Below are 24,716 nucleotides of genomic sequence, written 5' to 3'. Positions count from 1 at the left end.
GTCAGACAGTCAGTCTGTCCCCACCTTTCTACCCCACTAAGGGTACTCAAGGCAGCTTACAAATAAAACAATTCTAACACATTGATATATACAATTAAAACAATAAAACACAGTAAACTTGGATCATGATTAAAATACGTTTCATAAAAAAGCACCAGCCCCCCCAGTGTCAGCATACAAAAGTTCCCTTGAATAAAAAGGTTTTAAGACCTCACCAAAATGACTCCAGAGAGGGAGCTGTTCTCAGTTCAAGGGGGAGGGGATTCCACAGGTGGGGCGCCATCACCAAAAAGGCCCTATTTCTTGCTGCCATCACCTCTGCTGGTGGCAGCACAGTTAGAAGGGCCCCCTCTGATGTTCTGAAAGGACGGGTTGTATTGTATGGAAGGAGGTGGTCCCTCAAATACCCTGGACCCAAACCGTATATATACAGGCCATCCTTTTCAACCTGTACTTCAGAATATGACAAGTGGTCCTTGGCCCTAGTGCTGTAGGGATTGCACGGCACAGTTTTGCCTGGCTTGACCCCACCAAAAGTGGAGGTAGCTACAGCAGCCAGGTGTGACTGTGAAGCAACCCACACCTTTGAAAGAGGCATGGATTGGGCAAGGAAAGTGCAGAATGCAAGAGAGACCAGGAGGCCACAGCAGTTGAAGAAGGTTCTTATTGCAGGGACATCTGTGGAATATCCATATCTACACATAGCAGCTGTCTCTGGTGGCAGTGGTCCTCAGGGAAAATGGTATCTGCAAAGGTGGTACTTGGAAGAATGGTACTTGCAGAAAAAGGTTGAAAAGTCTTCACAGAGGCTAATTCATATATTTCTCCTTTTCTACCGTAATTCAACACCTCACTTTCAAGATGCTAAAATGTTCAGAATTTCAGAATTCAAGATACACTGGCAAGCATTGTTTTAAACTAAAATGTCAAAGTTTGGTAGAAAAACTCTAGTATTGGGCACACTCTGGATATATCCCATCAACCCATTCACGTAATCAGGTAATGTGAAATAGGTTCAGTGAGAGAGCAAGCGCACATCAATAAGCCAAAACTACCACCCTAATTCTAGACAACTGAAAATCTCCAACCAATCTGTCCACATAAAGCTTGAAATCATGTTTTGCCTGCAAAACAGCTCTTTGTGCAACTCTAAATTCTCCCTATAGAGTTGTTTGGGATCCCTAGAGACATCCTATGTCCCTTGAGGCCTAGAATGTAGGGGCTAATAAAGAACTGTTTTTATGTAAGAGGCCTGCAATCCTGAGATTGTCCTAAATTGTCTTTATCTCCAGTTTCTATTTTATTGCATTCTTGGTTGCTTCTTCCTACCTGCATGAGTGGGATCAGACAGCCTAAGTGGTGCCTAAACCCCCAGGAAATAGATGAGAAGATGGCAGGAGCAGGAGGGCAATTAGAACCATTTGCTTGTATGAAGAGAATGAGTCTGCTCCACTCTGTTGGATCAGGTAATGGTAGTGACTGCTTGAAATGGACCACTCTCAACTTACAGCCCAAGCCTATGCATGTCTACTCAGAAGCAAGTCCCATTAGAGTCAATGGGGCTTACTCCCAGGAAAGTGTGGATAGGATTGGGCTGCAAGTACCTTATCTGTCCCTGGGAGTCTCAGCATCATTATCTCAGAATTAGGACTATACAGGGAAGGGAGATACAATCATGCAGCACTTTAGAAACTCTGGGCACCATGTTGCTGTGTCTTCTGGGAATGGTGGGCTGGGCTGGGCAATGCAGGCTTTGCTCCCCCTGTCACAGTGCTCCCTTCGCCCACAGCTCCTTACAAGTGTGCTCCCTGCAGGAGATTCGTGGGGGATCCTTGCCTTCCTGTGTGCCACGCTCTGGAACCTGCCTGTGGTGCCTGCACTGAACAGCACGGAACAAGTGACCACCAGACAGTCCATCCAGCAGACGTACGACCTCACTCGCTATCTGGAGCACCAGCTGCACACGCTTGCGGCCACTTATGTGAGTGCAGAAGCTTTGAGAGAGTTGGAGACTACTGAGTTGAGTAACCTGGTAGAACCCTCCTTCCTCCTTCCTTGGTACCCTCTACTTTTCCTCTTCTTGTCCAGCCAGCAATCCTCCCTCTGCAAAATATGCCCCATTTCCTCTCTCTGCTTTGATGCCTCTGCTGCAAGGTGTATTTCTCTCTGTTCTCTGGGCTGAGGGTTCAATGAGTCTCAGACATCAGAGGAATCCTGAAAACCCAGTGAAAGAAACTAGGGAATCTGATGGTGATGGGATCCACCTCTGATCAGGATTCGGGATTTATGGAGGCTTTGCACTGCCTCAGCATCCTCTGACACCACTCACACCCTGACACCTGAAATTTCCCTTCTGCATTGGTGAATAACTGAAATATTGCTCTCTCCACAGCCGTGGCCCTCACTTGGCAGAGTATCTAACATGCTTCCTCCTCCCTGCCTTCAGGCACCGGTGGAGTCTCCCTGTTTACAATCTGTTGTGCATCGCCTGCCGGGGTGAGGTGAGGCCTCGTCTGTCAGAACTCGCCGGGGAAACGCCCGGCTGTGTGGAGAGCAGGGACTCGGGGCAGCCCCTCATCAATCTACACGGTATCCCCTGCTCCCTGGCCTACCTGGCATTCCAAACCCTACCCCTTGGCAGAGTTTCCTGGCACTGAGCACTGAGAGCAATCATGAGAATAGGAGATATGTTTTGTTTTGGCACTGGAATATGTTGGGGCTCATATTTTCCACTTTATTTGCATTCTGGAAACTTCCTCTTAAAAATGCCAGTTAAGAAGCCCAGATCCTTAAGTAAAACCAAGAACTGAGTGTTTGTACAACTTATTAGTTGTTATGGATGAATGTGCTCACTTCTGATTAACTCGACCATGAAAGTGAGCAATCTTCTCAATCAACAGTGGCTCTAAGCCATCAGGATTAATATATGGTGCATGCATCTTCATGGGGGCCAAATGCACACCAAGCTCCAGGGGCCACACTGTGCCTATATTCAGCCTGTGCTGATCCCTCACCTGAGAGCCATGAGGGTTCCTGGTGATCACTACTGTATTTTTTTTCCTTCTTTTTCTACTTTAATTCTAAAATACTGAAATGCTACAATGTGGTGACAGAATAATTGGGATGACAGTTGCACATAGTTTATTGAATGGATTGTCCCAAACCAAATGTTAATATTTTGATAATTAATCTTCATTTTTTAGCAAACAGAATTGAGAAGGGCGTACTATAAAAATTGCTCCCAGGCTATGAATCCAACAGACTGCATGTTCCCCATGTATATATTACTGTATGGAATGGAGATTTCCTGAGTTGTGTGACTTGGTAGAAACCCCCTTTCCTCCTTCCTTTGTGCCCTTTACTCTTCCTTTATATTTCACTGAGGATGCTCAAGGGCATCATGTGTGCATGCAATGCAACAGACATGAGTGCATTCAAAACACATGTATATAAATGTGATGCATACAATTTCCTGCACACATGTTACATCTGTCTACAGAATGTATAATGTGCGAAGCAGCTCTCAGAATGTTAGGTCTGAGAGCCATTTTTCTGCAGGTGGAATAAGGTTTTTAACAGGAACCACACTAGGTTTTTCAAGTGTAACCCTTACATATATCCAAGTTGAACACAAGTGGAGCTCTCAGAATTGCTTCTTGAGCTTCATGCTTTAATAGCCCCATCCTATGCATGTTTACTAAAAAGTAAATCCCATTGTGTTTAGTGGGGCTTACTCCCAGAAACGTATGCTTAGGACAAAGTGTGCACATTTACTTGGGAATAAATCCCATTACATACAGTGGAACTTGTGCATAAAAATGCACAGAATTGTACTGTGAGTAATCCACCTTTATAAAGCTTTTTAAAGTGTTTTTATATATTTCACCTTCCCAAAAAAACTGAACTTAAAAAAATTATAAGGGCCCAATCCTAAAGGGATTGGCCCTTTAGCGCCAGTGCTGAGCTCCAGCGCAGGAGCTATGAGTCGTAAATGTGCTGTAAAGCATGTTTATGGCACCCGTAGAGGAAGGAGCGCTGGTGCCAGGCCAGCACCAGTTGGCTCTGGGCCCAGCACAGGAAGAACACTGCCTGGAGGAATGAAAGACAGTTGGGTGGCAGTGCAGGACTTTGGGGTGGGGGCAGGCATTCCGGAGCAGGGGGAAGGATGAGGTGGGAGGAGGAAATGGCCCAGGAGGGGGGTGGGACTAGCAGAGGCCTCCTCCACCAGATCCTATCCTCTGTGTCAGGCTTAAAAGCCCAATATGAAGGTTCTCAAGTCTGTGCCAGCAAAATGGCACAGATTTGAGAAGCCCCATTGTGGGGCCTGCGCCCTTACTTGGGGGAAGGGGACAAACATCCCCTGCGGAGATCTCTGGCTGCTTCCCGGCACCCGCAGGATACAGCTGTTGCCATTTTGGCAGCACCGTTTCTCTGGGTGCTGGGGCGTCTAGGATTGTGCTGTAAGCCAGCTGTAATATGCTCTAGACTGAGATGGGGTGGGATGTTAATGACATAGAAGATCACCACAGTTTATCCCCAGATATGCTGGAAACCCACAAATAATTTTTCAACCTAAACATGCGAGACCGAAAAATATACAGTGGTGCCTCGCAAGACGAAATTAATTCGTTCCGCAAGTCGTATCGTAATGCGAAAATTTCATCATGCGAGGCATCACTGCAAACTGCAAACAAACCAAAAAAAAAAAGGTAAAAAAAATTCATCTTGCGAAGCACGGCCATAGAAAAATTCATCTTGCGAGTCACCAAAAAAATAGCAAAACGCTTTCATCTTGCGAGTTTATCGTTGTGCGAGGCATTCGTCTTGCGAGGCACCACTGTACATATATTTTCAGGGCAGTGAATGTACCTTCAAACCAACTCCTGGCATGCCTGAAATATTACCATACATTCATCTTCACCATTAATGAGGTGAAAAAAGGTGAAGCCCAAGTGACTTCAGTTCTCTTGTGGTATCACTGTGTTTTCATGGTGCTCTGCATGATCTGGGCCTCTTGGATAGTGCAGTCCCACCTCAAGAGTTCCTAAGTACTCTCTAGGAACTCTTCCCATCACCACTGGGCTATGAGAAGCAAGACTTTAAGACTCTTGCCTTAAAATTTAGCGCAGCACCATTCCATCATAATAGCCTATTACATTTCTTCAATCTGTCTCTCCTGATGGTGTTCTTCTGTAGGTAGGTTGGCAGTCACTGATGCATGGTGGTTGGCAACCAAGTGGTGCAGCAGGAGGAAAAGGACACATGTGTACGCATGCACAGTGCCTTCATGGCCAAAGGGTTTCTATATTTTACAGGAAAGCAGTTAATTCTTCTGCCTTGCTGGCTGAGGGATGTTGTGAGATTTCTGCCAAAGGATTTGCTTTTGAAGCAGAGCTGCTCCCATATGAGGCAATGTAAGCAGTGGGTAGAGAAGGCTCTTCAAACAGCTAGGAAAAATGAAATAAAGGATCTTGACAGCTGAGGGGCACTTGGGTCACATCCGCAGGGGTCTTTCTTAGGGCATTAGACATACTACTGTGAGTGTATCGAATCTCTGCTTTAGAAAGGCCCAGGGTGTTCAGCCTACATTAGTCCTCTCTGATTAGTCCATTTGGTTGATTCAGGGATTGCAGGACTAGCTAAGGGGATGTAGACTGCACAGATGTGGTGAACACAGTAATGCCTGAGGGAGGAAAGGTGCCTACATTTCCCAGGACATTTCCTACATTCCTAGTACATAGGAACTTGGATTACAGAGGACCCTAGAGAGGACCACAAGCAGCAGCTGTTTAGATCAGCCCTACAACCAAGATGGTGTACATGATGTAACTGGGTTGGTTCCAGGTTTTAGGGTGCCCTCAGAAAACTGCTCTCCATGGCCTGCTCTTAACAGGGTGGGTTCTGAGACTGTCACTCCACCATCACCACAGAAGGACAAAGAGTGGAATCTCAGACCAGTGGAGTCTTTTACAACATGGAGTTTGAGGCTGAGCACAGCACAGAGCTTCCAGAGAATCTTAACTTTTTTAGCGCTTTCGGCTAAAAACAGAGGTTTGAAAATATGTGTTGAAATACTCAAAGTCAAAGGAGGCTGAGTACGAAATGTCCGTAGCCAGCGTGTGGAACTTTCGTGCTCTACATTGCTTTTTGACCCTTCCCATGACCAGCAGAAGCAGCTTCAGTGATGAAAATAAGCAAGCAGATACTAATTTTCTTAGTCCATGCATGTCACAGACCTCAGCATTTCTTGGCATAAAATTGAAGTAATCTTGGCACCGTTTTGATATTTTTTTAGCACAGAGTGTACAATGTCCTGCCTACTGTACCAACATGTAAACATGCAGGGTCAAGAAAGATAACATTAACACAAAGTCCTTTGAATGCTGCCGTGCTGTCCACAGCAGTTCTATTTACTGTGGGACTCTCTTCTCCCACACTCCTATCTGCTGGTTCCCATCTGACGCCACCAGCTTAGTGGGCAGTTGTTCCCCAGTCAGGACTGACCTCTTGCTCTGCTTTTAGCATTCAGTTAGTACTGATGTTCAGAGAAGTTCAAGGGCAGATGGACTCTTCCCATTGCAAGGATTTTGACTCTTGGGATAATACTGTGAGCTCTTGGAGTTTTTTTTTCCTTTAAAAAGTTCCATGTGCTAAAATCAAGAGATCTTCAAGAGAACTGCCAGCCCCCCCACCCCCCACTTTTGCCCATATAGATCTTGTTAGTTAGAGAAAACTTCGATTGCAACTTGTAACGAAAGACTCAGAGTTCCAAAAGCAAATGGAAAGATCCCAAATAAAGTGTTTTGGGTGGTTGATTCATTGCTAGAGGTGTTTGGAAAACAGTGTAATTTATTTTACTCAGAAGTAAGCACAATGTGTTCAGTATGACCCCTAGGCTGTAATCCTATCTTACTCACCAGAAACAAACACCTCTATCCTTTGCTTTTGAACTTTTAGGGACAACATGGGTACAGCCTTCAGTCCAGTCTAGAGGGGGGTGCAAAGCACTAAGTTTTGCAGGAAGCCTCACCACGGCATGCAAGCAGCCCCTCCCCCTCCCCTTAGGCCTATGCCTCTGTTTTGCTCCCCCTGCCCAGAATGGCTCTGAAAGAGAGGCCTCTTGCACACTGTGGTGAGGTTCCCTGCAAAATGTAGTGCTTTGCACCCCCTCTAGCTATGCCACTGCTTCAGTTAGACCTCCTCCAGAAACAAGAAGCATTCCAGCATGCCTGTCTGGGTTCCTTGGCATGCCCAAGAACACTGAAGTTGCCCTATTTTGGAAAAGTCCCCTGAAAAATTCCAAAATGGGCAGAAGCCTTGAACTGATTGCTGGATCAGTGGTGTCCCTCGTCCCTTTTTCATATTCCTCCCCAGTACATCCCCAACTATCTTCCCATCTGATTGCTTCTCATCATCTTCCCTTCACTGCTCTTGCCCTGCAAAGTCTTTAAAGTCTTAAGTATTAAAGCATTTCCCCTCTTCCCTTGCTGGTCTCATGGTATTGGCCACGTCCCAGCCTGCCCTGTTAGTTGGTTTTTGTTGGTGCGTTGCTGTTTGGAGAGAAATGTCTCCACTTGCCCCCAGGCAACACAGAGGAAATTAATTTGTCTCCTGAGCTTGTCAGATTGTTCACACACCCGCAGGCCTTGACACACCTCCCTTCCGCTCTGTGCTTCACCCCACCCGCTCACCCCGCTGCCTGGGCAATCCTGCTGTCCCGCAGGGCACCAGAGCTGGCAGGGGCGGGGGTGGGGAATCCCAGGAACGCAGCTCAGCAGGGCAGGCGGGTGTTAATAAATTGTGCATGCATCTCTACCAGAATGTGCAGGGGGAATCGGGGTTCGCAAAATGTGCCTGCAAATGTCCTTATGGGCTGCATTTGCAGTATGGAGTGCAAGGGCTGTCACTAGGAGATATTAACATGTGCGCACATATTGAGGATGTCAAGGGATTCAAGAATATTTGTGTGCACATGGATACGTCCACACATGCACATGCATGGGTGTGCTGGCAGGTGTATGCATACACCTCTGTTTGCAGCATACTCCCATGGTGTCACACCTTGCTGCCTGTGAACCTGGAGAACAAAAATGGGTGGAATAATATATGGAACTGTGCTACTTCTAATGGAGTGAGTTTAACACCTTCTTTTCTTTTCCTCTTAGCTCAACTACTTGGGGCCACCATTCAATGAGCCGGACTTTGACCCTCCCCGGATAATCGGGGCAGAGGCTGTGCCCAGTGCCACTGTAGACTTCCACCTGTGGCGCAGCCTGAACGACAATGCACGGCTAGCTGCCAACTACCGGGCCTATAGCCACCTGCTGTGCTACCTAAGGACCATGGATGGAGCAGCCCCGGCTGCCATGCCAACTTTGCGCCACAGCCTGGCCCATTTCCGTGCCAGCCTGCAAGGGCTCCTGGGCTCTATTGCTGGTATCATGGCTTCCCTGGGCTACCCACTTCCACCTCCAGTGCCTGATGGCACACCTACCCTTCACAGTCAATTCCTGCGCAAGATGGATGACTTCTGGCTGCTCAAAGAGCTTCAGACCTGGCTGTGGCGCTCAGCCAAGGACTTCAACAGGCTGCGCAAGAAGGTGCCACCTTCTGCTGTTATGCTGCACGTCGAGTCCAGAGGCTTCTGACCCTTGCCTTTCACTGTTCTTTCTGTCTTCACCTCATCCACTGATGTCATCCCCTCAGTCAAGGCCTAGGGCTTTCCAAAGCCTCTGAATCCACAGTCCCTCCCAACCCACCTTAAAGGTGTCCCCCCCGCCCCGCTCTTACATCTCTATGGTGCTGCACTACTCTCTTTTATGAAGCTGTGCCTCTAGGTGAGCAAACCAACATCTATCCATTCCTTTTCTTCCTCTCCACTCCTTAGTGTCCTGTATTTCTCTTATTCTTCCCAGAGGGGGCCATTAATTTTCCAGGAGAGGAAGAACCCTGCTCCCTCCCACTTCAGCATGAGCAATAAAGCCCTGGCTGCAGGGCAGACACATCTGGCAGCCTCCACCTCTGACACTTCGCTCTCCTAAAGTTGAGCTCCCCCTCCAGAGCCTGGGTTCCTGCATTGTTTAAAAGGGGGTTGTGCCAGTTAGGAACATGCAGAGGCCTTCAGAATGGCCAGATCAGGCTGTTTTGAGGAAAGTATCTCCCAATCCAGCTTGTTTCAGATGATGCCCAGCCTGGTCCTCCTGTTGGGCCATAAACCAAGGATAATCTTAGCCAGAAAGTGCAAATGGAACTCTGAAGAAGGGGCAACATGGGATACAAGCCAAAGGGACATGATTCAATGCAGACTGTCGAGAGTTTTCAACCTTTTTTTTTTTTTTTTGAGCAGTGGCCAAGAAAGCCTTTTCTACCAATCCTTCATTCATGCCACAAGTCAAGAACTACAACAGAAAATGGGTAGGGCCATCATCCCAGCCAGCCCCCAAAACAGTGATCGCCGCCTGCCTGTACCTCTCCTATCCATGCTGTGACAGGCAGGCCTGGTCAGACTGCATGGTTTACACTGTCACCAGCAAGGGGAGGGATGGGGGGAGGAAGGTGGGGAGATTCCTAAGCGTGGCCCCACCTTCAGTCCCATCTCCCACCCCCTCCTCCTTCCCACTGTCAGGTTGTGTTATTCTCAGTTTGTCTGTATTAATATTTATTTATTTTCAGATGTTATTTATTAGATTGTATTTATTGCAGAATTTCTATTCTTGTATTAACAAATAAAAGGCTTTCTCCAGGACTGTGTGGGCGCTCTCTCTCTCTCTCTCTCTCTCTCTCTCTCTCTCTTGGCAGGATATATTCTGGCAGGTCCCTATTACACACTGTCAACAGATCTACTGCATTTGTGTACAGCAGTGGTTCCAACCTTTGTTTGGGACACTGCCCCCTTAAGAAGGGTAGCAACCTGACAAGGGACCCATAGGTGCCATAGAACAGCACTTCCAGGTTTCACTGCTGCCGCTACAGGCAAATAAATTAAAAAAGATTTTTTTTCTTATATTGGTAATGGCAGTGGCAGCAGCAAAAACCAGAAATGCTGTTCTAATGGCACCTACGGGTCCCCAGTTGAGTCACTACTCTCCTTAAAGGGGTAGCATCCCAAATGACAGTTGGGAATGCCTGCCCAGGGGGAATTGCGACCTCCAGGTTGGGCAACACTGGTGTACAGTAATGCCTCCTATAACACCATTTGCTTTAGCTCAGTTTCACAACAGCAATCTTCATCCTGTGTTGATTGACAACTATTATAGCCAGTGCAGTCCAGTCAGTGCCAATTTCTTCCAGTGATGTCTCTTGTAGCGCTGTTTCAGAAAGCCCTCGGTTTTTCAGGGATGAATGACCCCCGGCATTATAGGGATGTGTATGCCAGAAACTCTCGCCTATATGAGTCTCCATGGATATTGCAATTGAGAAGCCTGAAGTTATTGTTAATCCTCTGAGTTCTCCATTCTGGATTTTTTTCTACTTGTGCCATTTCCTTTAAGCCTCCTTTAAGTCCAGGCAAACTTGGGACTCTTCCCTCCATCTGTTCTGCAAACAATGATGCTATGAATGGGAGAACCTCTTCTTACATAATTGTAGATGCCCCCCAAATCTCCTGTCTCCCCCCATTTATGTTCCTGTACAAATCTGCTAAGGAGAACCATACACAGAAACTAACATGATTCACCTCTAGACCTGGACTAGAAATAATCGTAAAACACGTGAGGTTTAAAAGGATAACTTGCTGAGACATGGAGGTAAGCAAAAGAGCTGAGAGGGATAAGCACTGTGGGGAATCCAATGCAGATAAGAAGATAGCAGTCAAGAGACTGGAAGGGGATGGATGCTTAGACTGTAAGGGCAATAAGGGCTCATATCAGGTACACCCACTGGTCCTTCTCCTCTGATGGGCAATGCTGCCTTTTGGGGCAGGTTCTAGGAGGCAATAAGTAATAAGAAGTGTGTGGCCACCCACCCAGCCTTTCCGAGGGGGATCCCCTTGTGGAGGCCTCAGACTATTTCCCCAGAAGAAAGGGGTGTTGTATCACCCGGCTCCCCCTCTTTGGGTTGGCAGCATTTGCCAGAGTCAGGAGCAGGGGCTGCTGTCAGCAGATCCTCCTGCCTGCTCTTCTAACTCACAACTACCTTGTCATCCCTGGCCTCCAGGTTTATGTAGGGCAGACCCCTCCCCTTTGGCCCCTCCCTTTCCCTCACAGGGATGGTAAAAAAAAGGGCCTGTCTCGGGGACTGCCCCCCCTGCGATTACCACCACTCCTCCCCTTCCTCTCCCTGTTTCCCTCCCACCTCCTCTCACCTGGAGCTGCCAGGATTGCTCCTGAGATGGCTGGGAAGGCTGCTGCCTCTGCTCTGGTCTCTGCCTTTGGGGGGTGGGCAGGCCCTGCCCACCTGGGTCCTGTAGCTCTGCAGACAACATTGGGAGGTCCAGCTATGGGCTCCCGATGTCACAGCCAGGTGCCCTGCCTAGCAAGGCAGGCCCCGGCTGGCTGGGTGAGGGAGTGCTCCCCTTCTTCCCCGAGGTGGGGGAGGGGCGGCTGCCCAGGAGCCAAATGGCCTGTGTCCTGTCTCCCCCTCCCTCCTCCGAGGCGGGTTCGGCCGAGGGGGGTTCGGCACGCAGTGTTCTTCTGCTGCGCTTTGTCGCCCACAGGAGTGTCCAGGCTGCGTATGGGGAGGTGGCCCCCTGCTCCACTGGCTTCCTCTCTGATCCTCTGACCCAGAAGTCCTCTCCCTGGGTAAGTTGGGGACCTGTGGGAGGAGGGGAACCCAGACAAGAAGTAATAAATAATGAAAAATCCCCTGCTATGGGAAAAGAAATGGGCACTAATGGGGCTTTAAAGAGGCTACACAATGGAAAAACCCACAGCTGCTTAGCACTAATTGTCCTGGTGCACTGAACAAGGAAGGGGCTAAACCTTCAGAGATGAAGTATGACATTCTGAAGGCACCACCAGGTCTGACACTGCTTAGCTTCTGCTCAGATGAGACTGGGCGTGTTCAGGGTGGTTTGACGAGCTGGTCGGATGACCGTAAATAAAGTATCTATCTATCTATCTTCAGGGTTACTTGGCCATAGGCAAGGCACAGAAGCCCTGAGGAACTTGAGTAGCACTTGTTCACACTGGACAGGATGTTGCTGTTTCATTCATTAAGTCTATGGATATTATTTTAAGTGCAATTTTCTAAAAAATGAGCAGCCTAGGGAAAACACAGAACAGTTTGCTGATGGTGTCATTTAGATGCCCTGTAAAGAATGAGTGAAAGAAGAGCAAACAAACACTTAGTTGGAAGCACTCTGTGATTGTCTGCCCATCTTCACCCTCAATAATCCTTATGTGATAATCGCATAAGGTCAGTAGGTACTACTATATCAGATGAGGCTCACCTAGGGCCACCTAAATACACGGTGAAGGTGAAATTTACACTAGGGTAGTGGTTCTCAAACATTTAGCACCAGGACCCACTTTTTAGAATGAGAACCCACCAAAAGTGATGTCATGATAGGAAGTGATGTCATCAAGCAAGAAAATTTTTAACAATCCTAGGCTGCAATCCTACCCACACTTACCCGAAAGTAAGTCCCATTTACTATAACTGTTAAAAGTATATATCGAGTAACCTGTTGAAAGTACAAATCTCTAACATTTCTCCATCGCAGTCACATGCCACAGTAGCATCAAGTCTAATATATTAAAAATAAAATATTGAAATGAAGGGGGACCCACCTGAAATCGGCTTGCGACCCACCTAGTGGGTCCTGACCAACAGTTTGAGAAATACTGCACTAGGGGCTTCCAGGACTCTGAACTACACAATCTTGGGATTCTCTGCCAATGCGAACAAAAGTTATTCATTGTTATCAGAAATCAATCTTGATCATCTCCTCCTGTGCTAAGGAGAAGCAAATGCAAACCCAATCTCTGCTTCTGAGAATCAAGACAGCCACCTTACCTCACAAGAGGACGATGAAGGCCAAAGGCTTTTATTAATACACAATGAAACCGGAAATAGAACTCAGATCATGGCATAATCCCCTCCCCCATCTGTACCTTCACAAGCTGGAAAGTGGAGAACTGTGAATGACAGCAACAATCATGGCAGCCCACCATGCCTTATGGGTGCACTGCCCAGCAGCTAGAGGAGGGCAGGGCCCGTCCAAGGCCGCCTCCTGATGCCTGAGGTGGCATGCCAAATGCCGCCGCCCTCTTCTGATGATGTGCCAGCATCTGTTCTATCGCCTCTCAAATGTTCTAGCTCAGCAGTCTCTTCCCCTCCTCATTTTCTCTTTCTCCTTTTCCAATCCAGGGAGCGGAAAGAGAAGGAGAGGAGGCAAGTTGGCAGTCAGAGATGGGCAACTCTCCACCACCAATCTACTGTCTAAGGTGCCCTCATCAGTTAGCCACATGGATGGGCTGGCCCTGGAGGAGGGGGCAGACAAAAAAGACTGGGTGTAGGAAATGACAGGCAGAGGGAAATGACGGACTGCTTAGTTTCTTGATTCAGCATAGCTTTAAACACAAAGGCAACGTTCCTTTGCAAGCTGGCTCCAGGCCAAGGTACAGCTTCTGCCCTTGGCCCATTCCATGGCCTTCTATAGCAGAGAAACACAGACAGAAGGCAAAGTTAAGGCACATGCTGCTCCTGACTTCTTCCTACATGCATTATGGCTGTTTCCCTTCTCAGAAATCCCTGTGAGAGCTCAGGCAATGGAGCGGAGCACCTCTAATACCCCACAGCTGCTTCAGTAAGCTGGCTTTCCCAAGCACCGAGACCACAGGGATAATGGCAGTCAGTCAGAAGGCAGCTACTCCTGCGCCAGTATGGAAAAACAATGAAAGCTGGCATTCATGGGAAGAGGAGACAGACTCAACAGCTGGCTTTCAAAAAACAAAACCAGTGAAAACCAAGAGCCATGGGTTAGACTGCTGCACAGGTTCCAGTTCCCAGCCCCATCCCCTCTTGCTCTCAACCAATAGACCTAATTCCCATCCCAGAGCCGGGGATACAGTTGAGGAATCCTGGCTCCAACTAGCAGGCCTCTCATACCGCACCTCTTAAAATGTGCCCAACGCTAGGCTGTGAGAAGCCAGCCTCGGTCCCTAGAGAATGATAACTGGAGGGCCTTAGCATTCAGCCAGCCTGTCATGACCCTTTCCAGATGGGGTGAGATCAGTAAAGTGTTAAATAAGGAGATGATAAAGCCTGACCTTCTGGTTGTTCTTCTGTCCACTTCCTATGCTCACATACACTCCCCTCCCCTATCCATCTCACACACACCACTTCTGACAGTGGAAGGACCTGGGCTGGGTTTCAATGCCCTACATAACTCACCACCAGATGATTACCACTCATTGTTTCTCTCCTTTCCAAGGCTGCTTCATGACAGCAATCCTGCTTCCAGGTTTCCTGCTGCTCCCTCTTTCCCCCTGAGGTTGTGAGCAAGTCTTCATTATCACCTGCTCCATGGGGTAGGAAGTCTACTTTTACAAGCATTCTAGCTCTGGCCCCTGCCGAGGATCTCTCTCTCCAGTTCTCTTTCTCTTGTTTCTTTTCTTATCTGTAGCTGGTCTTGCACTGCTTGTTTCTGCCACATTTTCATGAAGGGGACTCAACAGGTTTGTGTGGGTCCTCCAGAGATAAATACCTTTGGGGATAAATGGAAGCAGCTAGGACTGGTTAAAGTGAGGAGGTCCATAATACATACCTCCTAGCACTTGCCTTGTTTGCATACACTGAGGAAGCACATGGGGCATAGTCAATTGTTTTCTTTGGAGACCGGTTTTCAGGGGGGAAAAGGGGGAAATGCAGCCAGATGGTTTTCTCTTCTCACTATACTCCTTAGGTCAGTTATTCCCAAACTGTGGGTAGCAACCTGATTTTTGGTGGGTCCCATAGCAGCTGAGCAGAGCCTCTAATGAAAACACAGGTGATATAAGGACCAGATAACTAATTACCTCAAGACAAGAGCCTTTTCAAAAATCAGAATTGCCCTGCAAGGAGTTCCTGCAGTTTGTGAGCATGTATAAATATAGGGAGACAAATGTGGGAACATCTTTTTTTTTCTGGTTATTATCATGTGTAAATAAGTAAAAACTTTATTTTTTTCTATATTTTTTTTAAGTCTTGAAAACTTAGGTGGGTCATGATAGAATGCCATTTTAAATAGTGGGTCCTGGTGCTAAAAAGTTTGGAAACCACTGCCATAGGTGAATAGACAGTTTTGGTGTTGGGATCTCTAGCTGGACCTGGTCAGAACCTCTGCCATTTCCAACAGTCTGGTCAGAAAGGGTATGCCATGTGATCACCAGGGACTCATTTTGGACTCACTCAAACCTATTGCCTCCCACCATCAGACATGCCCCAAACAACGAGCAACCCTCCCCCCTCCCCAAAATAACTCTAGGCTGACCTCCTGGACCAAGCCAGGAAGCAGATTTTTGTTTCATTTCAGGAGGTGTTAGCTAACAAGCTAACAAAGTTCACTTCAAGCCAAAGAAGAGGCATCTTTGACTGCTCGTTTTCCATGGGTCACTCTTGGACCCTAATTACACTTTAGACTGTTTCCAGCTTTCAGATCGGAACTATGTAGCCAAAAAATGTAATAGACCTATTGGTACAGAGGAAGAGGGGGCTTTATAAATAGTGAGAAACAGAAAAACCCAAAATCCAAGTGTTTAGATTAAAAAAAAACTTCATGTCTTCACAGGCCAACACATATTTTGCTTCCTTAAACATTACACCAATTCCTGGGTATATTTGGGATGCCGATGCCAAAAATGGCATCCATTTTGCCCTAACACGTCTAGTTTTGGAGACACAGCATAGCCTCTTTAGTGAATGGTTCAAGCAGCTTGCTCATGAGGAAGCCTACACCATGGCTTCCTCATGAGGAAGCTGCTTGAACCATTCACTAAAGAGGCTATGCTGTGTCTCCAAAACTAGACATGATAGGGCAAAATGGGTGCCATTTTTGGAATCGGCACCTCAAATTCATATCAAACCACCATAAAGTTTGGGAAAAACTTTTCTGACCCTCAATTTTGTAGGCCTGTGTAATTTTTAATAGCATTTCATTTTACCAATAGCTGAAAATAACTATCAAATGTCAAAGATGGTGCAGCACAAAAAGCATCCCACAGTGTCCTGGCCATTACAAGGCAGGTGCCTGTTTTCCTTTGTCTATTTGAGTACACACAGGCTGCAATCCTATGCACACTTCCCTGGGAGTAAGCCCTATTGACAGTAATGGGACTTACTTTTTAGTAGACGCACATAGGATTGGGCACTAAGGGCCCAATCCTATCCAACTTTCCAGCACCAGTGCAGCCGCAACACAGCCCCCAGGTAAGGGAACAAATGTTCCCATACCTTGAGGAGGCCTCTGTGACTGCCTCCCCACCACAGGATGCAGTGCACGTCCCATTGGCACAGCTGCACCAGCACTGGAATATTGGATAGGATTAGGCCCTAAGGCTGTAATCCATGGCTTTTCAAACTGGGGCGTCGCGATGCCCCAGCCTGTGGGCCCTGGCCTCTGCCCCCTTAAGGGGCGGGGGTACCCTGGAGGCAGGGAGGAGGCAGCAGTGCGATCCCCAGGATCACCCCGCTCAGGGGGCTGCAGGGGCTTGGGTGCACTTATCCAAGCCTCCTGCAGCCTCCCCGGGATGCAGGGAGCCTGGTTCAACCTTTGGCAGGGCTCCCCGCAGCAGTGAAAGCTTTAGTGGAGGCGGGGCACGATCATTCTGCTTTTAGTTTCACTGCTGCGGGGAGCCCTGCCGAAGGTCGCACTGGACTCCCTGCATCCCGGGGAGGCTGCAGGAGGTTTGGGGAAGTGCACCCAAGCCCCTGCAGCCCCCTGAGCAGCGTGATCCTGGGGATCGCGCCACTGCCTCCCCCTGCCCCGCCCCGCCCCTGCAAGCACTTACAGTGGCTCAAACTCTCCAGGAGAGTTTGAAAACCACTGCGTAATCCTATCCACTTTCCTGAGAGTAAGCCCCATTGAACACAATGGGACTTGCTTCTGAGTATACATGAATAGGCTTGCACTGTTAAGTTCCCAAGTTACATACTGGTTCTGTTCTGGAGGTTTTTCCAGAAGTTGGAACATACTGAAATTGAAACAACCAGCTTTTGCCAGCCCAGCACTTCCTCTCTATTGCCATCCTTCAGTTCACACAGGCCTTTCGGTAGTCTGGAACATGGGGAGCAGAGGGAGAGATGTGCAAAAGAAACATTTTGTTTTGAATTTTCCTATTTCAGCTCGTTCTCTTCACACACCCAAAGCCAGGATTGTATGGAAATGTAGCACTGGAATCTGCATCTCAGACTGAGTAGCGTGCTGCTGAAAACAGGGTGACCAGATGCAGTGGGGAACAGGCTGCCTATACCTTTAACCATTGTACAGAAGAGGAAATTTTGGCAGGTGTCGCTTTTTAAACCCTTCCATGTTGAGCTGCACCTGCTAAAATTCCCTTTTCTGTACAATGGTTTAAGACAGGGGTCTCCAAACCCTGGCCCAGGGGCCAGATGCAGCCCTCGGGACCAGGGGTCAGATGCAAGCCTCTATCCGGTCCACGGCCAGCCTCTTGTCTGCTGAAAGCCTCTGGCTCACTCAGCTGACCACAGCTCTGGTTGTGTCTGGGGGGTGTTCTAAGGGCCAGAGAGGTTGAATGAATGAGCCTATTCATTCATTTATTCATTCATCTAAGGCAGGGGTGTCCAAACTTTTTGGCAGGAGGGCCACATCATCTCTCTGACACTGTGTCGGGGGCCAGGGAAAAAAAAGAAATAATCTACATTTCAAATTTGAATAAATTTACATAAATGAATTTATTAGAGATGGAACTTATATGCATGAATGAAGGTCTTGCAATCGCTCAAGGCCTATAAAAGGCCTTGCCCAAAGCAAGGCCAGCCTTTCCTTTGCTGCCATTTCTGCATCACAAACATGAAACAGCAAGCAGTGGAGGGAGCCTTCATCCCACAGCTCACACGAGAGGTTGAAGAGTTGGCCATCATGCTGAGAGCAGTTGTATCAGGCCAGCACGGGCTCCAGCAAGTCTCTGGAGGGCCAGAGGCTGACTGGAGACTGGGGGCTCCCTGAGGGCCAGATTGGGAGTCTTTGAGGGCCGTAAGTGGCCCCAGGGCCGGGGTTTGGGCACCCCTGATCTAAGGGCACAATCCTAATGAGGTCTACTCAGAAGTAAGTCCTATTTTGTTCAATGGGGCTTATTCTCAGGAAAGTGTGGTTAGGATTGCAGCCTAAGTTCTATCTCTAATTTATTTATTTAAATTTTATATTTAAATTATTTTTTCTGGCCCTCAACACCATGCCAAATATTTGATGAGGCCCTCTGGCCAAAAAGTTTGGAGACCCCTGGTTTAAAGTATAGGTGTTCTGTCCCAGTGTCGTCACTAGGATTTGCATCACTCCCGGTACGGGAGGCCTGCGCGTCACCCCATGCCGTGGGTGGGGCAACGCCCCAGGTGGTGGGCGTGGTGATGTGCCATTGCCCCGCCACTACTGGTTTTTCGGCTGTACCTTTTGTTAGAACACAGATATTTCAATGTGGTTTGTTTCATTGCATTCTGCATGAAATTACACATTGATTGATATATAACATGATGGTCTTATTCCTCCAAATTCTGATTTTAGTGATTTTGAAAACTTGTAGAGTCGCACGCACACACACACCCATTGTCAACTTACTAACACCTTATTGCAGCAGTTCTCAAACTTTTAGCACTGGGACCCACTTTTTAGAATGACAATCTGTCCAGAACCCATTGGAAGTGATGTCATGGCCAGAAGTGACATCATTAAGCAAATTAAAATAAATAATTATAAATAATTAAATTAAAATAAAATAAATAAATAAGGGGGAGCCAGTCCTGTTCCACCAAGTGAATCTACTCTGAAGTAAGTTCTATTGTGGTCAATGGGGCTTACTCTCAGGAACGTGTGGGTAGGATTGCAGCCTGTGAGCCCAATCCTATGCATGTCTACTCAGAAGTAAGTCCCATAGTGGTCAATGGAGCTTACTCTGTAGTCTGCCTGCAATAACATCCCCCCCCCCCCCGAAGAATCAGTGAGATTTCCAGCCTTCCCCAGTGCCCAGTTAAAGTTCTTCTATTCCAAGCAGATAAAGATAAAGACCCACCTGGCTTTGCAAGTACAAAATAGAAAACTTCCCCATACCAGTTGAAGCCTCTTTTTGGTCCTTTATAGTGGGGGGGGGGGGAGGCTGCCTTCTAGAGCTGCCTTCTGGAGTAGCTCCATCGGATCGGGACCATTCTGGTGTCCTCATGTTCCCCTTTGCCTGGCCTGACCAACAGCCAAGGCTCGTCTGCCTACTCAGGACTAAACGCGACTGTGAAGTTGCTTTGCTTTCCATAGGGCTCAGTAGGGCATCTGGGAGGCACGGACCTCCTTCTCAGGTGTTTTTGGGGGCTGCATTCATTGGATCAGGACCACTCTGGTGTCGTTGGATTCCTCTCTGCCTGCCCTTTCCGACGGGCTCAGGCATGTCAGCCTACTCGCTAGTACATGCGGCCACGTGGCTTCATTTCAATAGACTCGCAGCTGGGAGGGAGGGACCTCCTTCTCGTGTTTTTGGGGGTTGCATTCATTGGATCAGGACCATTCTGGTGTCGTTGGATTCCTCTCAGCCTGCCCTTTCTGACGGACTATGGCAAGTTCACCTACTCATGAGTAAATGTGCGATACAGCTCACTTTCACTTTCCATAGGGCTCCATGCATTTTTTTCTTTCCGGTTTTTTTGCCATAACCTTTGAAGGAAATGAGCTATTTCAATACTGTTTTTTGCTTTGCATTCCGCTGGACATTCCACAACCAACGGTGTATGGCATGACAGGGTAGCTACTAATGCCGCAATATTAGCGCGTCACCCTCCTAGGGCACATCACCCACTCCCGGCACGTCACCCAGTGCAGCCTGCACTCCCCTGCACTTCCCTAGCGACGCCACTGTTCTGTCCTCCATTGTATTTGGTCACCCTGGCAAGAGCCCATAGGATTGGGCTATGACCCATTTATTGCAGCACAAGCTTTCATGGGATACAGGAAAAATTGAACTTTTTGAAATAGATGGATTGAAAACTTGCCTTTTAATTTAAACTGCACCAATGTTGAAAAATCAATCGTGTTTCTCGACTGTGCTAATATTTGCTTCAATATTAACAGGAGGGTCTGTAGTTCAGTGGAAGATCAATTGCTTTGCATGTAGGAAGTCCCAGTTCAATCTCCTGGTAGGGCAGAGAGAAATTTGTGGCTGAAACCCTGGATAATTGCTGCCAGTCAGTGTTGACGATAACAAGCTGGATGGACCACTGGCTCAGATGCAGCATCAGATAGTTTCCTATGTTCTTATTAGAACCAAATCTGCCATGCACAGCTGGAAAGATCTGATGCAACAAATAGAAACTAAACAGAGACATGCTGTTCTATTGCAGCACCAACAGCCCAATTCTGTTTCATCCTATTATTCTGTCAGCCAAAACAGTACCAATTACATGTTGAATAATTACAACAATCATTGCCATAATTGGTAAAGTTCTAAAGAAAATGAAAAGTTTGCACTGCAATAGGGAAGACTGAAAACTCCTCTCACTGGCTGACAGAATTCTGGTGTCATCATTCCGTTCTCCCAGGGTGCATGTGTACGGTGCTTGGTCAAGGTTTCTACACTCTTTTGTGTGTTCATGTGTGGATTGCTCTGCTGTCACTTGTCTGGCCCCAACATTGCAGTCTTTCCATTTAGGTGGGTACATTGTTCTTCCAACTACAATTGCTGAGCTGGACTCTCCCTATCCTACTTTCTTTCTTGTTCAATCTGTTGTTGTGATGTAGGCCTCAAAATCTAGTCTTGACACAGGGGTTGCTCTAAGAATGAGAGAGTTGCAATGTGGGTGGGAGAATGGAAGGGATACTGAGGAACTCCTATATTTTCCAAGGGTGGCAAATGGGTGGACTGGTGGAGAAAAAAACAGCATGGAAGGTGGGATGATCACTACAGCTGGGTGAAAAGAGAAGCCATGCAAGATGTGTGTGGTCTGATGTCCTGATTGTCTGCCATGTTGAAAAATGAAACCCCCTGGGAGGGGAAGACAAAGGAGCTGCTGCAGAGCAGGCGGGCAGTCTGTGAACTGTGAGGAAAGATAAGTGATGGGTGGATTGAAGATCTTTCACTTGTTGGCTCCATGGGGAAGGGGCAATTATAATCTTAGGGTGCTTTAGTTAGGGTTCAAAAGAAGTATCAGATAAGACTTGGAATAGGGTTTCAACTTGGACCACTATGCACCCTCCCCTCAAAGGTGGCAAATAATAAGAAACTTGATTTCTTATTATTTTTATTACATACATTCCGAAGCTTTGCCTGAAAACGTATTCAGGAAAAGGGTGTATGGAGACCCAGACTTCTTCAGCATCTTGGAAGAACTGAACAATGACTTTCAGATCCTGTCAGCCAATGAGAAATATTTCCAGTCTTTCTCCAGGACTGCAATTTGAAAAGACTCTTGTATGTATAGCAGCCAGAGCAAAAATATTTTTCCCCCCTATAGGTAAGTATTGACTTAGTAACTGCTGACAATCCACTGAATTCTGAAATTTAGAAAAAATGCCCATTCTTTTACATTCTGCAGCTGAGCCAGTAGCTGTTCAAGAAGAATGGAGAACAAGGGTGTGAGCAAGAGCTCAAATTAACAGGGACTGCAGTGGGACCTGCCCCCACTCTTTTGTAAGGACTGCCTTACCCACTCTTACCTTTTGTAATGGCCTTAGAACTACGGTTTTTTAGGAGGCTACTGGAGGGCCGTGATTTGCCTAAAATTGGGGGGAGTCAAGAGATGGGGTTTGTGGGTTTCATTAAGAGCCCCTATATTTTCCCCCATCATTTGGCACACACTTCCCTGTTTCATGGGATCTGGTGTCTAACTCATCCATGAACACATTTGGGGAAACTTTCCTTTAAACTGGTTGACTTTCATCTACTAGAAATCCTATCATATACAATTGTACGCCTATCATATACAAATTCCCAAATGCTGTTATCAACATCCAGATATCCTAGCAAGTTTGTTAAATCCTGTATAAAAGCAAGAAAGGATACATTTTGCTACCAAACGACTGGAATATGTGCACCTAGCATGAAGTGTGACTTGCACACATATCAGCAACTGGTATGAAATGAGTGTAAAGATTCTGCATGGAACATGGGTGCAGGAAAGCCTGCATTCGAATTGGCCAAGACTTGCACGCTCCTGGATTCAAGCTCTGGGTTATGAAGGAGCGTTGAGTCAAGAGGCTGAGGGACGTTGGTTGAGCTGGGGGTACTGAGAATGGTGCCTGTAATTCTTCTCTGAAACCCACGGATTGCATTCTTTGTTTTCTGAGTCAAGGGCTAGGGATGTGGATTTTGGTTAGTAAGACAGGTCAGGCCCCCAGCATAGCTCCACAAAATGAACACCATGGCTGGAATTGGGCCTAGTGAAACTCATTAGTCACCACATGACATATGGATAAAAGGAACATTGGAGAAAAGTGATGGGCCAAGCAAGGGGAGGATGCATTGATCCCTGTTCGGCTTGCTCAGATACTCTCTCTCCCAGGCCCTGCTTGCTCCTTGTGGGATGGGGAGAGCATGGAGGTCAATGATTCATGCCCTAGTGGAATTCCATACACCAGGGGTGAGTCTGGGGCAGGGACTGGAGCTGGCACCTCCTGTTGTCCAGCTTTGTTTTATGAAGTCTCTTATTCTGGAAAGTAACTGACTCATTCATGATTCCCAGCAGAAGACAAAGCTCAGGATGTCTGGGTCTGGGGAAAGAAGGAAGGAGGTCAGGGGGGAAAAAACTGGGCTAGCCACTGCTACTCCGCCACCACCTCTCATCCTCAGCCTTATTTCTGATATTTGTTCACTGGCCAGGCTGACTGCAAAGCCAAATCATGACCCTGTAAATGGCAGGCTTCCCTGAAACTCCAACCGCACACATTTCTGAGACTGCAGCAGAAGGCCAACACTCATCCATTTGCAGGACCTTGGAAAAAAATATTCAGGCTCTGGGGAAGGGATGTTTCATGGACCTCTGCACTCTACCCACAGACCCGGCCAGCTCAACTGTGAGGCTGACTGAAGTGGCTTCTTTGAGCAGTGAGTTGGAAGGGGGTCCAGAACTGATGAGGGGTCTTGTGCCCTCCCTGCTGCCCCCCTCTGGCCCACTGCCCACTAAGCTGCTTCAATCTACTAGCTCAGCAGTTCCCAAACTGTGTACTGTTCCCAGGTTGCTTCCTTATTTTTATTTTGCTTTATTTTTTATGTGCTGCATTTTATTAAATTTTTGTATTTATGGTTTTTATTGTATTATCATCTGTTCTTTATGTTTTATTACTTGTCAGTCGCTTTGGGCATCATATATTTTAAGAGGAAATGCGACATAAATTTTGTAAACGAATATTATGTTTGATTCAGCCATTCACCACAACAGTAATGTTAAATGATTAAGGGCCCAATCCTATCCAACTTTCCTGCACCAGTGCAGCCACCATGCAGCCTTGAGGCAAGGAACAAATGTTCCCAGACCTTGCAGAGGCCTCTCTGCCCCACCACCATAGGACGCAGCGCGTGCCCTGTTGGCACTGCTGCACCGGCACTGGGAAATTGAATAGGTTTGGGCCCTAAGACATTAAGGGTCCAGTTCTATCCACCTTTTCAGCACTAATGCAGCTGTGCTAACAGGGCGAGCAAAACATCCTACAGTGTGAGGGCAGACATGGTGGTCTCTACAAGGTAAGGCAAACACTGCTGCTGTACATTGCTGTTACCTCTACAAGGTAAGGGGGCTGAATTGCTGCTGCATTGGCATTGGAAAGTTGGAAAGGATTGGGCCCTAAGGCTACAGTCCTTCCCACACTTACCTGAGAATAAGTCCTATTGATTTCGACGGGGCTTACTTATGAGTAGACATGCATAGGATCTGTTCTAGAACAGTGCAAGCCTAAGCATATTTACTCAGAAGTATTTCCACTGTATTCAATGAGGGCGTACTCCCTGGTAAGTGTGCCCAGGATTGAGCTGCAAAATTTCAATCCTCTGCATACTTACCTGGGAGGAAGTCCCCCTGACTATAGTGGGATTTACTCCCAGGTAAAAATGCACAAGATTGTGCTGTAAGGGTCATAACAAGTTAATCACTGGTAGTTGCATCTGTGAAAAACTGTCAATGCCAATTATAGCCCTTTTTATTCTAGGCTGCTATTTAACTTTCAGGGTGGGTATGACAAATGTAATGACCAATATCATTACTCACAGCGGGTCTTTTTTGGGAGGGGGAATTATGCCTGTTGTGACTCTTCACTACATCCAGAAGCCCCCTTTTCCTCTCAAACAATATTTTTGAAACAGACTGCAAAACGGATTGTAGTTTGTTCAGACACATACTGTAATTCTGTTACCTCCAATTGTGTGGTCGATCATCCTGTTTCATTTTTATGATAAATATCTTCACAAGAACAACAAAAATGAACAGTCTATTCATAGTACAATTTCTGTTCATTATGAACATAGTTCCCCAAATATGAACACTCTGTAAAAATTATGACTGAGTGGTAGTGAGAACTAAAAAATCCCTTACAGGAAAATAAGTCCAGACTGCACTGGATTAAACTGTATTTTGACCAACAACACCAGCTCTCC

At 47.1% G+C, this 24,716-nt stretch overlaps 1 protein-coding gene across 1 annotated transcript in view; it reads left to right on the top strand.

Moving 5' to 3' along the window:
• Positions 1-8,648, top strand: part of CLCF1 (cardiotrophin like cytokine factor 1) — a 71,172-nt gene extending 62,524 nt beyond the window's left edge. Inside the window, exons 3-4 of the mRNA XM_066620988.1 lie at positions 1,790-1,981; positions 8,166-8,648. Of these exons, the coding sequence (XP_066477085.1) occupies positions 1,790-1,981; positions 8,166-8,648 (675 nt within the window). The remainder of the gene's footprint in view (positions 1-1,789; positions 1,982-8,165) is intronic.
• Positions 8,649-24,716: the final 16,068 nt, after the last annotated feature.

Source organism: Tiliqua scincoides, chromosome 1 (genome assembly GCF_035046505.1).
Source record: "Tiliqua scincoides isolate rTilSci1 chromosome 1, rTilSci1.hap2, whole genome shotgun sequence".
Lineage (NCBI taxonomy): Eukaryota > Metazoa > Chordata > Lepidosauria > Squamata > Scincidae > Tiliqua > Tiliqua scincoides.
The sequence above is the reverse complement of the archived record's forward strand: the minus strand, read 5'-3'. Positions and strand labels throughout refer to the sequence as shown.